Source organism: Parasteatoda tepidariorum, chromosome 3, assembly GCF_982258835.1.
Source record: "Parasteatoda tepidariorum strain Cologne lab strain chromosome 3, Ptep-v5.0, whole genome shotgun sequence".
Classification (NCBI taxonomy): domain Eukaryota; kingdom Metazoa; phylum Arthropoda; class Arachnida; order Araneae; family Theridiidae; genus Parasteatoda; species Parasteatoda tepidariorum.
The window spans coordinates 113,634,238-113,647,780 of NC_141757.1; the positions used below are offsets into that span (position 1 = coordinate 113,634,238).

General features: G+C 32.5%; 2 protein-coding genes across 2 annotated transcripts; one reads left to right on the plus strand and one right to left on the minus strand.

The window, feature by feature from the left end:
• Positions 1 to 4,049: 4,049 nt before the first annotated feature.
• Positions 4,050 to 4,640, minus strand: LOC107437187 (uncharacterized). The gene has a single exon (XM_016049098.2). It carries the CDS (start codon positions 4,638 to 4,640, stop codon positions 4,050 to 4,052), a length of 591 nt encoding a protein of 196 aa, XP_015904584.1.
• A 4,750-nt stretch (positions 4,641 to 9,390) lies between these two features.
• On the plus strand, positions 9,391 to 9,765 carry LOC139426675 (uncharacterized). The gene has a single exon (XM_071186359.1). The coding sequence runs from the start codon at positions 9,391 to 9,393 to the stop codon at positions 9,763 to 9,765; it is 375 nt and encodes a 124-aa protein (XP_071042460.1).
• Positions 9,766 to 13,543: the final 3,778 nt, after the last annotated feature.

A 13,543-nucleotide genomic window follows, 5' to 3' on the forward strand; every position in this document is an offset into this window, starting at 1 on the left:
GTTCACATTTACCTAAACAGCATATTTTTCATTTAAGCTAATGATATATATGGAATTGCTCTTTGTGTATTGCATATTCGTATAAAAAAAATCTTTATGTAATATCATATTAACTTTCAGTATGAAATATTCTGAATACTCTGAAATGTCTCAGAGAGCATTTCATCAACATACTGATCACTTTTTTTTATTGGAGTCTTACCTAGCGAATGCATATTTCTATTTTAAACTACTCGTTATTGTTAAATTTGAAAATAAAATTGTATTATATAACGTTTTCTTCAAGTATATAATTGTTTAATTTAAGAACTGACAGTCTCATTTTTACTGCCCCACGGATACTTTAACAAAATATAGTATCCATTTATGTTTTAACCTTGGCGAACAAGAAACTTTGGCCAAGGTTTAAACGTAACTAAATTACACACATAAAAAGATAAATATATTTTTTTAGGAAAATAATTTCTTAACAATTAACATTTCGTTCTTAACTCTGTTATTATGTACGAAATAACTTCTTTGTTTATCGTCGAATTTGACAAGAAGTGATAGTAAAAATATATTAAAAAATCACGGAAACATATTGCAATTTATTAAGAAATGGCCGCTGGAATATATATTTCCTTACCCCTATAATAATATCTCATAAGTAAAAAATAGTATATTAATGGACTTAGATGTATATGCATGATTCTGAAAACAATTTATAATTAGGTTCCATATGGAACAAAAGTTTATTACTTACAAAGTAAAGAATTCGGGCTGTGAGATAAGAATGAACAAATGATAAGTAAACTCTAAGCTATCCTATCGCTGCCAAATATAGCAAGTAGTACTTCAGAAAATGCCTCAACTAATCAGAAAATATGGTATGCTTCACCACTTCTGTGAAGAGATCAGAATTCAATACCCATACGTCACCGAACAATATAAATCTTGTCTGAGCTAGATCCTAGCTCTCCCACGTTTTGTAATCAGTTTCCATAAACGTCAATAGACACTCTTGAATTCAACTTTTAATTTGAAAATGCAGTAAGTTATTATCATCATTATTATATCAAATAATAGAACGAAGTATTCAAATCGGCAAAAATTTTAATTACATGTTTCTTAGATTTAAAATAATCAATTTGTAATTTAAAAACAAATATATAATTGATAACATAATGTAAATATGTAGTTATTCATTTTCGAACAGATAATAAAATTAACTCAAATATTTTTTTCATAAGGTTAATTATTTTAATTACGTTAAAGTTAATATATTTTAATATAATAATTAAATTATTTTAGTTGATAAAATTAAAAGTTTAAAGGACTAACAAATTAATTAATATATTTATTTTAATAAAAACATGATTGAATAAACACTGTCGAAACATTGCAATGCATTATTATTATTTTTTTTTTAAATTAGAAAATTTTTTTTCATAAAAAAATAAATTTATATTTCTTAAATATCTATCTTAATACGTGTTGGAGCTTTTCCTTTGTTATTTGAAGGCTAAGATCAATGACATTTATTTGTCTATAGCTCAATATTTTTAAACAAAACCAAATTCCACTAAAGATTATTTCACGCTCTTTCTTTAATGATTACTTACATTTGATTGATTATATCAATTCAACATAGTCAATATCATCAGTTGAGGACATTTGACACCACTGATTTAGTAGTTTGAGAAATACCAGAAACCAAACTTGCTTATTTTTTCTATATAACTCCTATTCTAACTTGCCAAAAAATGTTTTCATAAACATAAATTATTCAAAATAAGCACCAATTGCATAAAAAAAAAACTTCACTTATGTACTGAAGTGCAGGCATGTGGGAGAAAATTGTTTTATTTAGGCAAATTTTGACAATCTTGAGTTTTTCGCTAGCATTTGTATCATATTAAGTGCTGGCTAATACTTAGTTCAGTAGTTATTGTTATATAATTAATATTTTTCTTAAAAAAAGAAACTTCTGAAAGAGTTTTTTTTTTGCTTAATTTCTTTAATTTTATAGCCGTGATTGAACAGCCGATAACATTTTTGAGTGTACGTCATTGATGTTCAATTTCATAACCTTGTAATCTTGAGCCCAACCCACAAGGCAAAGGAACTCCTTTATCAAGATTGGGGCAAATTAGCCTCCGTGGAGGACTTTTTGAAGGAACGTACCTGCATTTGCGTTACATGAAGAGGAAACCTCCGAAAACCTATCCCAAAACACCAAAAGCCTAGAAACCTTCCACGGTAGCTTGACGAAAAGGGGATTCTAATCCATTGTCCGTCTGCCGCTGAAGATATTTTGCTGCGTGTTCAGTGAAAGCTAGGATTAGAATTGCTGCCACCGCGGTTCTGCTTAATTTATGAACAACATGGCATCAAGAGGTGCAACAAATATACAAATATTAACAATAAAAATAGCGGAGTTATTTTTGATTTTATAACTGTGTCGGCATTTCTGTCTTATGCATAATTACGTAATGCTTATTAATTTAGATTTATTGAATATTTACATTTCGCTTTCCTACTAAGAACAGGTATAAAACAAGTTCTATTGTTCAAATCTTCTTAAGCGGAAAATTTTGTAATTTAGCTGTAATAAGCAACACTGTGTAACATATTACCGTTTTCTCACTCATACAGGTTTGTAAATGAAATATTTTTAAACAAGTGAATACAACCTCTTTGTAGAAATTTGAATGATATAGAGTTAGTGGTAAAAGGAGTTAGTTGGTCGTCGTTAATCCCAAAAACATGGAAACATAATTTTGCGTTTCTCATCGCCACGGGTAAATTAAAGGCTAAATTGAAGCAATAAGTCTCATAAATTGGATTTGTTGTTTCTATTGACAGTTTCGATCGTTTAAATGGAGAACTCTTCAGTGACTTTTATTTGTATGTGGGCAGTTCTCAAGCAACGCGACACAGATTTAAAATTTAGGCTCAGAAAGCAATTAAGTTCATTTTTAATTATTTAACCCGGTAGGACGCGTAGGGGTCCATATGGACCCCAGATGATTTTGTTTATACAATTTCTTTTCTTCTATTGACCTTGAAATTTCTTTCTTTTCAGTAGTCTAATTTTATACACCCTATATCATGCTATTCAGGTATTCCAAAGGGTCATTATTTTTTCTTTGACAAAGATGTTATCAAGTTAGGGGTGTGACTGGACCCCACGCGCCTATTCGTGTTAGTCAAAAATATACATTTAAACATTGCTGCTTTTTGTGTTTTGAGTTTTTTCTTAGCTGCAACATGGTGACTCTGTACGAAAAGGAAATGGAGAGGCTGTGAAAGCTTTTGGGAGAGGTTGAGAGTGAGGAAGACATTTTTCCTGAAGAGGAAGCGGAATGTAATTCTGATCTCGAAATTATGAGTGATCAAGACTCACAATCAGAATTTGAAGAAGAATCCACGCAAGAAGCTAACAACGATAATTTTATAGGAAAATATAAATGAACATAGTGGAAAAAAGAAAAAATCATCACCTAAAGACTGCCGAAAGAGATGCCTGGATGCATGCAACAACGAAAAAGACTAAACTGAACCTACTTCAAAACAGAAAGCTCTGAAATCTAATGAACATTGCTACACTTGCCCACGTAATAAGGACAAAAAATGATCAACTGCATGCGTAACATATAAAAAAATTTTGTACAAAGAAAACAAACTTAGTATATGTCGAAACTTCATGAATAAAGAATAGATAAGAGAAGGAAGACAGTATAGAGTGTTACGTATAATAAATATGCTATTTTCTTGGATTTGTTCATGTTGCTTAATAATGATTGTTAATTCATTAAACATGCATAAACTTTAATAAAGACAATTTCTAGGTTATACATGAATAAGAAGTTACATAGGTGCACGGCCCCAGGCAACGCGCGTGCGTCGATCGTGCAGTTCAGAGAGAGAGTGTGGCGTCGTGAGTCACCTCTCTTACGGTTAACTCAAAGTTCGAAGGTGAAGAAGTGGTTCCGGTCTGCGCCATCTTACGCTGAACACAGAGCCATGGTTAAGCTCTGCCGCAGTACCCCCCTCCTAGCGGAGCGCTAGGAAAAACGGACTGGGGTCCTAACTCTTCTACCAGACCTGCATGTTTTGGTCGGTGGCTGGTTTTCAATGTCCGCTGCCGGGGTATTTGACTGAGGGGGCTGGTGCTCAATGTCCGCTGCCGGGGTATTTGACTGAGGTGGCTCCCCTGACAACAAAAAGGCTGGTTTGAGTCTGTCTATGGAAACAACCGTTTCCTTGTTCTCTTTCAGTATCCTGAAGACTTTCTCTGTTTTACTGAGAACCAGATAGGGTCCGTCGTAGATTGGGCGAAGTGATGCTCGGACAGCATCATATCTCAAGAAGACGTGGCTGCAAGTAGACAAGTCTTGAGGAATGAAAGTCTGACCTGTCTGTAGTCTTGTTTGTGTCGGGCGCAGGCTGCGCGTGTATTCTTTCAGTCTTTTGGCGAACGAAGACTCGTCCACGGGGTCATCAGAAGCTGTAAAGAATTCTCCTCGCAGTCGTACCGTTTTGCCGTATACCAACTCACAAGGAGTTGCTTTTAAGTCCGGTCTAAATGTTACTCGAAGACCGAGTAGTATAGTGGGAAGTTTCTCCACCCAACGTTCCGTCAAGTGACATTTCATAGCAGTTTTCAGTCGGCGATGCCAGTGTAGTTACGCCACAATACTCCCCCACCAGAATTTTATCAGGGATAGAATTCGATGTATGGATCTCACTAGTTGCTGTACTTGTGAAAGACCGGGCCACCGGTTTTTTTTGTTTGAGTGCTGAAAGTGAGAGGTGTATTAATTTCACGGTCGCGTTCGCTCCTCTGTTGCCTTTAGCAGTCGAGTGTATTAATGTGTATGATTGAAACTGAGCAGCAACAGCGTGAGTAGGTGGATTATGTCGCAGTCACAAGTAGCAAGTCAACTGTTCAATGTGATATATCCATCAAAGAAGGCGTTACTAGATCGAAGTGAGCATTACTGCGTGCTTAAATCACGTCCGGAGGTCACCAATGTTCATGTTGCTTAATAATGATGGTTAATTCATTAAACAAACATAAACTTTAATAAAGACAATTTCTAGGTCATACATGAATAAGAAGTTACATAGGTGCACGGCCCTAGGCAACGCGCGTGCGTCTATCGTGCAGTTCAGATAGAGAGTGTGGCGTCGTGAGTCACCTCTCTTACGGTTAACTCAAAGTTCGAAGTTGAAGTAGTGGTCCCTGTCTGCGGCGCGCGTAGCGCCATCTTACGCTGAACACAGAGCCATGGTTAAGCTCTGCCGCAGATTATTGTGAGTATTTTAAAGATTTCGTGTGTTACTAATTTTTGAAAAACTTAAATTTTATTATTATAATCATTTTGTTTTCAAATATTACAGTGAAAAAAGCTTTAACCATAATTTAGGCTAGTAGGGTCCATAAGGACCCCACGCGCACTTTTGTGTACGTAAGGGAGGCACGCGTCCTGACGGGTTAATTCACATTAAAACATTTTGGGTAAATTTGCGATTCTATCCAGTCCCAAGAATTAACATAAGTTATTTACAAAGTTTTAAATAAGCATCTAAAATATTTTTTTTAATCCAATTTTGAACTTTTATGATGTTAATCGAGCCAATGAAATGCAAATTTTTAATTGGGCTATACATCTATACATAATAATAAAAGTGGCTGTGTGTGTGTGTGTGTGTGTGTGTCTGTAATCACAATATATCGCCCCAGAAGCCTCGCCCAGGCACGAAACTCGGCACATAATTGTGTTTTGACATAATGAAGAAGTATTTTTTTTCTTTTTTAAAAATTTGGATTAGTTATTTAGTTATCAGTCATTTTGTAAGTCTATGCTTTTCGTCTGCTTTTTCGTCTTCAAAGAGCCATATTCAAAAAACTATTAAAAAATGCATATACTTTTCCCCACTCTTATAAATGTATGCTAATGCGAACCTTACAATTGAAATATTAATTTTCGACAACTTAATCCAATGATATACGAAGGAATTAATAATTTAATTGTAAAGTTCGCATTAGTTTACATTTATTAAAGTGGAGAAAAGTTTAACTTTTATAATAAAAATGTGGCAACATATTCGATACGTAAATAGAACGCTTCGCTTTGATATATTTGTCGCTGTTCATAATTGTTATAATAAGTTTTTCTTCTTCTTTCCACGCTCTATTTTTTTTTTTTTCTTAAGCGAAGACGATAATTTTTGTAGCGATATTGTAGTACTTTGTACAACTAAAAATTCTTTTCACAACACTTTAAAAATATTTACTTTATTTTCTTTATATATACAGAGAACAGTCGGCAAAGAATTCGATTAGGTTGAAAAACATTTTGCTAAAAAGGAACGAATTCCAAAAGAAAAAATAAGCAACTTAAAGAATAAAAATGCTGATGCCAGCCAATTTTTTGAAAGTTAACTTAGAAATAACAAACCAAACGATGTTAAATAACAAACCAAACGATGTTAACAAAATGACGTAGAAAGCGCAACTAGATCAAAATTATACAAACACAACTAGATCAAATTATAATACCTGAGTGCTTGACGTAACAGATATAGAAATAGAATTTGATACCATAAAAAATTATATAGAAATAGAAATTGATACCATAAAAAATTTATTCGTTTTCGTGTTCTTTTCATGTATTTAGCATTTTAGTTTTTTTTTCTTAAGCGTTGTAGCTATATAATTTCAAACATCCTCAAGAGCTATAACACATCTGCAGCAGAACTGGATATGAAGACAAAATTGCAGGACAGGAACACTTTAATTGTCCACTAATCTTCAGATTTCCTGCTACGTTTTAAAAAACTTTATTTGTGAAAACCTTCAGCGTGGCGGACAGCTGGCCGCCTTAGGCGGCTAGTTTATAAATAAAAATTAGAATATAAAGTTTAAAAAAAAAACAGTTATTTGATAATATAATGAAAATTAGTAGCAATAGCTAAGTTATATTTTAGTGTGTAGAAAAGCTTGAGAAAAAGCAATTGTTTCAATGCGTAATCGAAAATGTATAATTTGAAATAGCGGTAATATTTTAAAACACTGACCAATAAAACATGGTCAAAACCAGAATTAAAGTAACATTTTATAACATAAGTACTTAACAACATTAAGGCTTAACAACAGCAACATTAAAGTAACGATAAAGTATCAGTCATTTAGTAAACAATAAAATTTGTTTCTCATTCATTAATTTTTTTTTTCTTTTGTAAACAGTAAGTTAAATCTATTAACTTTTAAACCATTTGTGCCCAGCGTCCTTTTAAAATGACTTTTTCAGAATAAAAAAATTTTGTATCACAAGTGGTTCATTGATAGGATTAATTTTGCCGAACCATAGCTACTCTGAATATATTAAATACTATTATAATCCGATCTGAATTAAGACACATTACTTTTTGTAGTTAAAGTGGTAGGAAGCGAAAATAAATTCCACTTGGTATAAGCAAATACATACTACCACTTGTTTCAGTTAGTAGTTTTTCATAAATAGACCATTTTTTTCGCCTGGGCATAAACAGGTTAAAACTATAAAAAATATGCATTTGCTAATGTACAAATGCCTGGACAGGGCAAACCTATATCGTTTGCTGAATTCTTATGCATCTGGTCTATCCAAGCATCCTAAAAAGGTTGTTGTTGTTGTTCATTTACGTCGCACTAGAGCTGTACAATGGGCTATTGGCGACGGTCTGGGAAACATCCCTAACGGATGATCCGAAGACGTGCCATCGCAATGTTGATCCTGGATGGCACCTCCGATTCGGCATCCTTAAGTGGAAACGTAGAGGTGTGAGTTTCAAATCCCACCACAGTCGTGGATGCAACTATTCATTTTATTTGTTTATCGTTTTGCACGCATACGCAGGCTCATGTGTTCATTACAATGATAGCCTTTTATGCTCGTTTTAAGTCAAAATATAGATTGCACAAGATTGAGAAAGACATCACGATCATACACACTGGGAAGCAAAAGAATTTGAACCCACTGCCTCAAGTTACAATAGAAGCATCTTTGAAATGTCTTTCTCCAATTTCACCCAGCTGTTCTTCAATATGACTAGGACTTAAAACATATCGTACTTTTCGTAATGAGCACGCAAGCCCGCATATGCACGTGTAACAATAAATAAAGAAATAAATACTTTGGATAACAATGTTTTCTTTTCATTATTTTTTACATCAGTTTCGTCAGTCCTTTTGAGCAAAAAGTCACTTCGTAGGCAGCGTGTTTAAATCCATAATTACGCATAGCGAAAGTATACTGATATTTTATATTGTGCATTTACTGAAACAAGACTACAGCTTATCAATAGTGATTAACACGTTGAATGCCAAGCTAATATTACATGGTTTGCCCGTCTGGACAAACGGTAAATAACTACAAACTAAATTTGCAAGCATTAGACAGATTTTGCTAGATTTTTAAAAGGCTTAGAATTGACATATCGGTAAAGGTGGTGAATTATATTAGACTATAAATTGTTTAGAAATAGAGGTGGATAAAAATCTACTAAATTGAATTTATTAAACCAAGAATCATAATTAATGAACTACCACTTGAAATTATTTATTCGCCGTCCGGAGCAAGTTGGCATCTCTGTGTATATAACTAATATTGCATTAATTTCTTCAAACCATTTTAGCAACGATAATAATATTTTTTAAAAAATTACAGGCATTAAAAGTTTACTCAAATTAAGTGTTTCTAATACTTTTGGCTTCACCGGTCACCGGTGACTATCATGGCGCCGGTAGTATTTCCTACCGGTCGACGGTGACAATTTGTTTAAAGCTTGCTTCCGTGGAGAAAAAACCTACAATTTCAACGAATCTTTCTTTAGGTAATTCCGAACCTAATTTTTTCGAATGGACTCTGCGAATTTCGAAATTTTCTACAATAGTTCGAATTTTGGCCTATGTTAAACGATTTATCTTCAATGCTAAATCAGTAGTAAATAAACAGAATGAATCCTTCTTGAATGGAAACTTAAAAGAGGAAGAGCTCACCAAATCTGAGCTCGATATACTCCTTTTCATACAAAATGACTCATTTGGAAAAAATCGTCGACTGATACCACCCAATTTCATCATTCACCACGCCTCTAGTGGTTTTCTAAGAGTTGAGACAAAACTTTTCTCGACTGGTGATGGTGATTTTTTCAGACATCCTATTCTGTTGCCAGACACGAATGAACTAGTTTTCAAACTCATCGAAGAGACTCATCGGACCTACAGCCATGTAGGTGTACAAACACTTGTCACAACCCTTCGTGAAAAGTACTGGATTTTGCGATAAAAAAACTGTTCGATCAGTTGTTTCCAAATGTGTAATTTGCCAAAGATTTAAATCCAAATCTGCTACGACGATGTTCGCTCTTCTTCCAGGAGAACGTGTGCGAATATCAGCAGTGTTCGAAACAACTGAAGTTGATTTAGCTGGTCCTTTGGTTCTGCGAAATTGTGACAAAGTTTGGATTGCAATCTTCACGTGTGCCGTGCACCGTGCAGTACATTTCGAACTTGTTTCGGACATCTCCACACAAAGTTTTCCTCTCGCATTGAGACGATTCCTTTCACGTCAGGGTCGAGTAAAATCAATCTATTCAGATAATGGCACAAACAACGAACTGAAAAGTATAGACTGGGATGTCATCATTGCTCACTCAGATTTGAGAAAAATATCCTGGCATTTCAACCCACCTACTGCTGCTTGGTGGGGGGTTGGTGGGAGAGGGTGGTAAGAATGTTGTAGGAATTGTTGAGCCGCAATTTAGGAAAAGCGTGTCTTAACTGAGAAGAACTGTACACCATTGTGTGTGAATGTGAAGCTCTACTTAAAGGTAGACCTCTTACTTACCTCTCCGAATAACCATCAGATCTAGTGCCATTAACTACTTCTCTCTTTTTACAGGATCAGACTGAATTTTGCGTAGATGATCTCAATCAGAATATATGCAGAATCTTCGCAAACATGCGAAACATCTTCTCTCCATTAAACAAAAGCTAAAAACACGTTTCTATAAGGAATATATTTCTCTCCTTAAGCAATCCAGACACTCTCATCAAACCCCACTTGAAGTGGGGGATATGGTTCTAATCAGTTCAGATAATAAAAAACGTGTTGATTGGCCTCTAGCGAAAGTAATTGAAAATATATATGACGTGATGGTGTTTACCGAGTTGCAAAGGTTAATACTCAAAATGGTGAAATAGTTCGACAATTTCAACGATTATTTCGTTTAGAAAAAACAGGTATTGTAAATAAAACTCTAAGATCAACAGTCAAACCTGTTAAACTGTAATCTTCAATGTTGTATTAATATGCTTTAAACATTTTCTATATATATTTCATGTATTTGAAATAATTTTGTTTCATATTTCTAAACTTAATACTTTTACTTTTATTTAAAATTTTTGAAAATTTTAAACTTTAACCTTTTGCGGTTGGAGGATGTTGCATCTTCCTTACATTAAATGAATAATTTTACCTTACTATAGATGGCGCAGCTTGCGCATCTGTGAGGATAGCAAAGTAATACATTGCTTTTCTTATCAGTCTTTTGTTGGATGTCGTTTTGTTAAGTTTAAATAAAAAACTCTTAAAAGAATTTTGGCTCGCACCGAATTATTTCAAACTAATAGCTTAAAAGATCCCGAGACGTAATAAAACCCGTGTCACCTCATTCTGATTGAGCGTTCCGCGTCCTGAGCCATGACAGCTCTATTCTTTGATTATGAAGAAAAATAATAGACTTATATTAAACGTCTGACTTATTGAAATTATATTTAAGTGTAAAAACGTGTAAAACTATATTGACTCAAACTGATATAAAATGGCTGGCAATTAAAATTCCAAAACAATATATCTAAAGGTAGATATTAATCAGGTAGAGCATAAATTCAGCAATGAAGCCCATACAATGTTCAAAATTTCAGAAAAGTTAGTGCAAGTAGAAAAAATAATCATAAAATTATTCAAAAGACAGACTGTAAGCTTACGGTAAGTAAATTTTCATGCAAAAAGCAAGAGTTTGAATTGACAACAGTTGTAATCCATTTTTGATTCTCTTGAAAAAGCAGAAAAAATCTTTTTCGCGAAAAACAGATAAAAACCGTCAAATAAACGGGAAAAGTCTGTAAAAAAAGGAAAAAGAAAAACTGGAATTTTTTGCAACTCTTGGTTATAATTAAAAACAGAAAAAAAATCTTTATTTTCCTTTATTAGTTTTCTTCCTGTAAAACATATTTTTTCTGTAGAACTTTCAGTGATGTTTTTACAGTTCATGCATCTAATTTCGGCTTTAATTTTTTTTGGAGGTAATCTAATTTAAAAGTTTTAAATTTCTTTGAGCCTTAGTCTCTGGAGAGCCTTTTAGTAGCGCTATTATTAAACGTTCTGTTTCTGCCGTACATTAAAGAAAAACGTTCTTCAATTTAATGTCTGTTACATTTTTATTTACTGCAGCTAATTTCTTCTCCATTTAATTATTTGATAAATTTTACGATAAGCGGAAAAAAATCTTATTTGATAATTTATTCAAACGCAGTCATGAATAAACTATGAATAAAATCAGATAGCCACATTTATTCCTTTATTATTTTAAACAGTTTAACGGTGCAATCATATATTGAACAGGGAAATAAATTTAAGAATACGAATAACTGAGTAAAGTAAAAAATATATAAATTAAATCGTCATTTACCTTAAATATTGAGAAAAAATTCTCACCATTAAGATTTTACATCCGTAAATAAATAGCGTCCAAGCATTTTGTTGAATAAAAATTAAAACTAATAACCAAATGATTTAAAAAGAGCTCCATAAGAGTTTAATCAAAAATAATAAGTGAAAACGTGAAGCTCACAATCTAAGATTGTTATTGATTTTCCATGATTTACATGAAAACTAATTTTTTTTTCCTTATTAAAGTGAAATATTTTATTTCTTTTGCTGGATCTGCGCATTTTCAGCAATTTGACAACGTTTCAATTTTATTTAGTTAATTTAATATTGTTAAGTATCTTTATAAATTATGTATTGCATTGTGACCGAAAAATACATCACTAATTAGTAGTCATTAGCATATAAGCTTGCAAAGAAATATTCGATACATTTTTGTTTTTCATATTATATTAATTTTCGATAAAAAATAACATCTCTTATTAAGTTGCATAATCTATAATTAATGTAACTAACTGCCACATCTATAAATATAAATAAGAAATAAATTTTAATTATGATTTTTTTTTCATAAGTGGAGCGATTAATTTAATGCTTTGAAATTAAATTACTTATTCTATTCATACATCATTTAACAAAATTTCTCAAGTTCCCTATATCGCAGAACTACTGACTCTAAGAGCTACGTAAAATCATAGTTCTCACATACTCTTCATTCATTGGGTAATCAATTTCTAAGTCAGTTGAGTCACTTGTTAGTAGATGTTTTTTGTATATTTATCAGAATTTTGATGTATCGTATGGCTAAAAGAACATGAAAATTAAAAATGTTCCTCAATTTTTATTAATATGGAAAATTTTCAGTACTCTGTCGGATTTGGTTCTCCCCCATTTGCTAAGCCCGGGATTAAACACTCGCTTATCTCAATAATTGCTTATGCTAAGGTGTTTATTAATAAATAAGACACAACTTGCTAGACTGACACTAACAAATTCGCCCAGATAATTTTTATATGACAATATGATAATTGACTATATTTTTATAAGACTATATGACCAGGTAATCTAATGCAACATTAGATTTCCTTACAACTGTTAATAGTAAGCTACTGTTATCAATCAAATTGACAGAAAACTTTGAATATCTCAAATTTTAAAAATATTTATGAATTGTTCATTCACAAGGAAGTGTTCAGTCTTTAACTGGTTTAGTCTACAAGTCTATTAAACTAATTAAAAATGAGACCTTAAGCTTCATTTAATGACATTGTCATTCTCTTTTCGAAAGTATCTCCTAGAAGCAAGACTAACCAAGAAATAAGTTCTATTCTTTGGAATTGTCTCTACTCTATCCGAAACAGGCTTTCTTAATAATTCGCCCGTTTCAAACAAGAGAAATATTAAAATTAAATTTCTATTCCTAAATCACAGCAAAGTTTGATGTAGCATATCTTTTGTTTAGAGGAGAAATTAAAATGTCGTTCCAAATTAGAAATATTTTTAAATTTATTTCTAAATTTAGTAATTGGGTCGTAAAAGAGAGTCATCTTGAAAAACGGTTCTTAGATTTAGAATTTTGATATGATGAACATGCTTTTCTCTTTATAAAACTTGCAGGTACGCACAGGGCACTTTTGCTCCTCTCTTTTTTTCAAATTTTCGTCCATATGTTCCTAACACGTAGCTATTAAGACATTCAATGAAAAAAAAAGAAAGTTGAAAAGAATAAATATAATTAAATTTTAAAGAATTTTTGCGTAGCAAAAATTCAAATAAGTAATTTATAAAACACTAATAAGTTAAACGAGGTACTAAGGAAAAAACTTTACAGAACTTGA

Bases quoted from the DNA above. Each gene is read 5' to 3' on its own strand.
- LOC107437187 (XM_016049098.2), bottom strand. From the start codon at position 4,640: ATGAAATGTCACTTGACGGAACGTTGGGTGGAGAAACTTCCCACTATA.
- LOC139426675 (XM_071186359.1), top strand. From the start codon at position 9,391: ATGTTCGCTCTTCTTCCAGGAGAACGTGTGCGAATATCAGCAGTGTTC.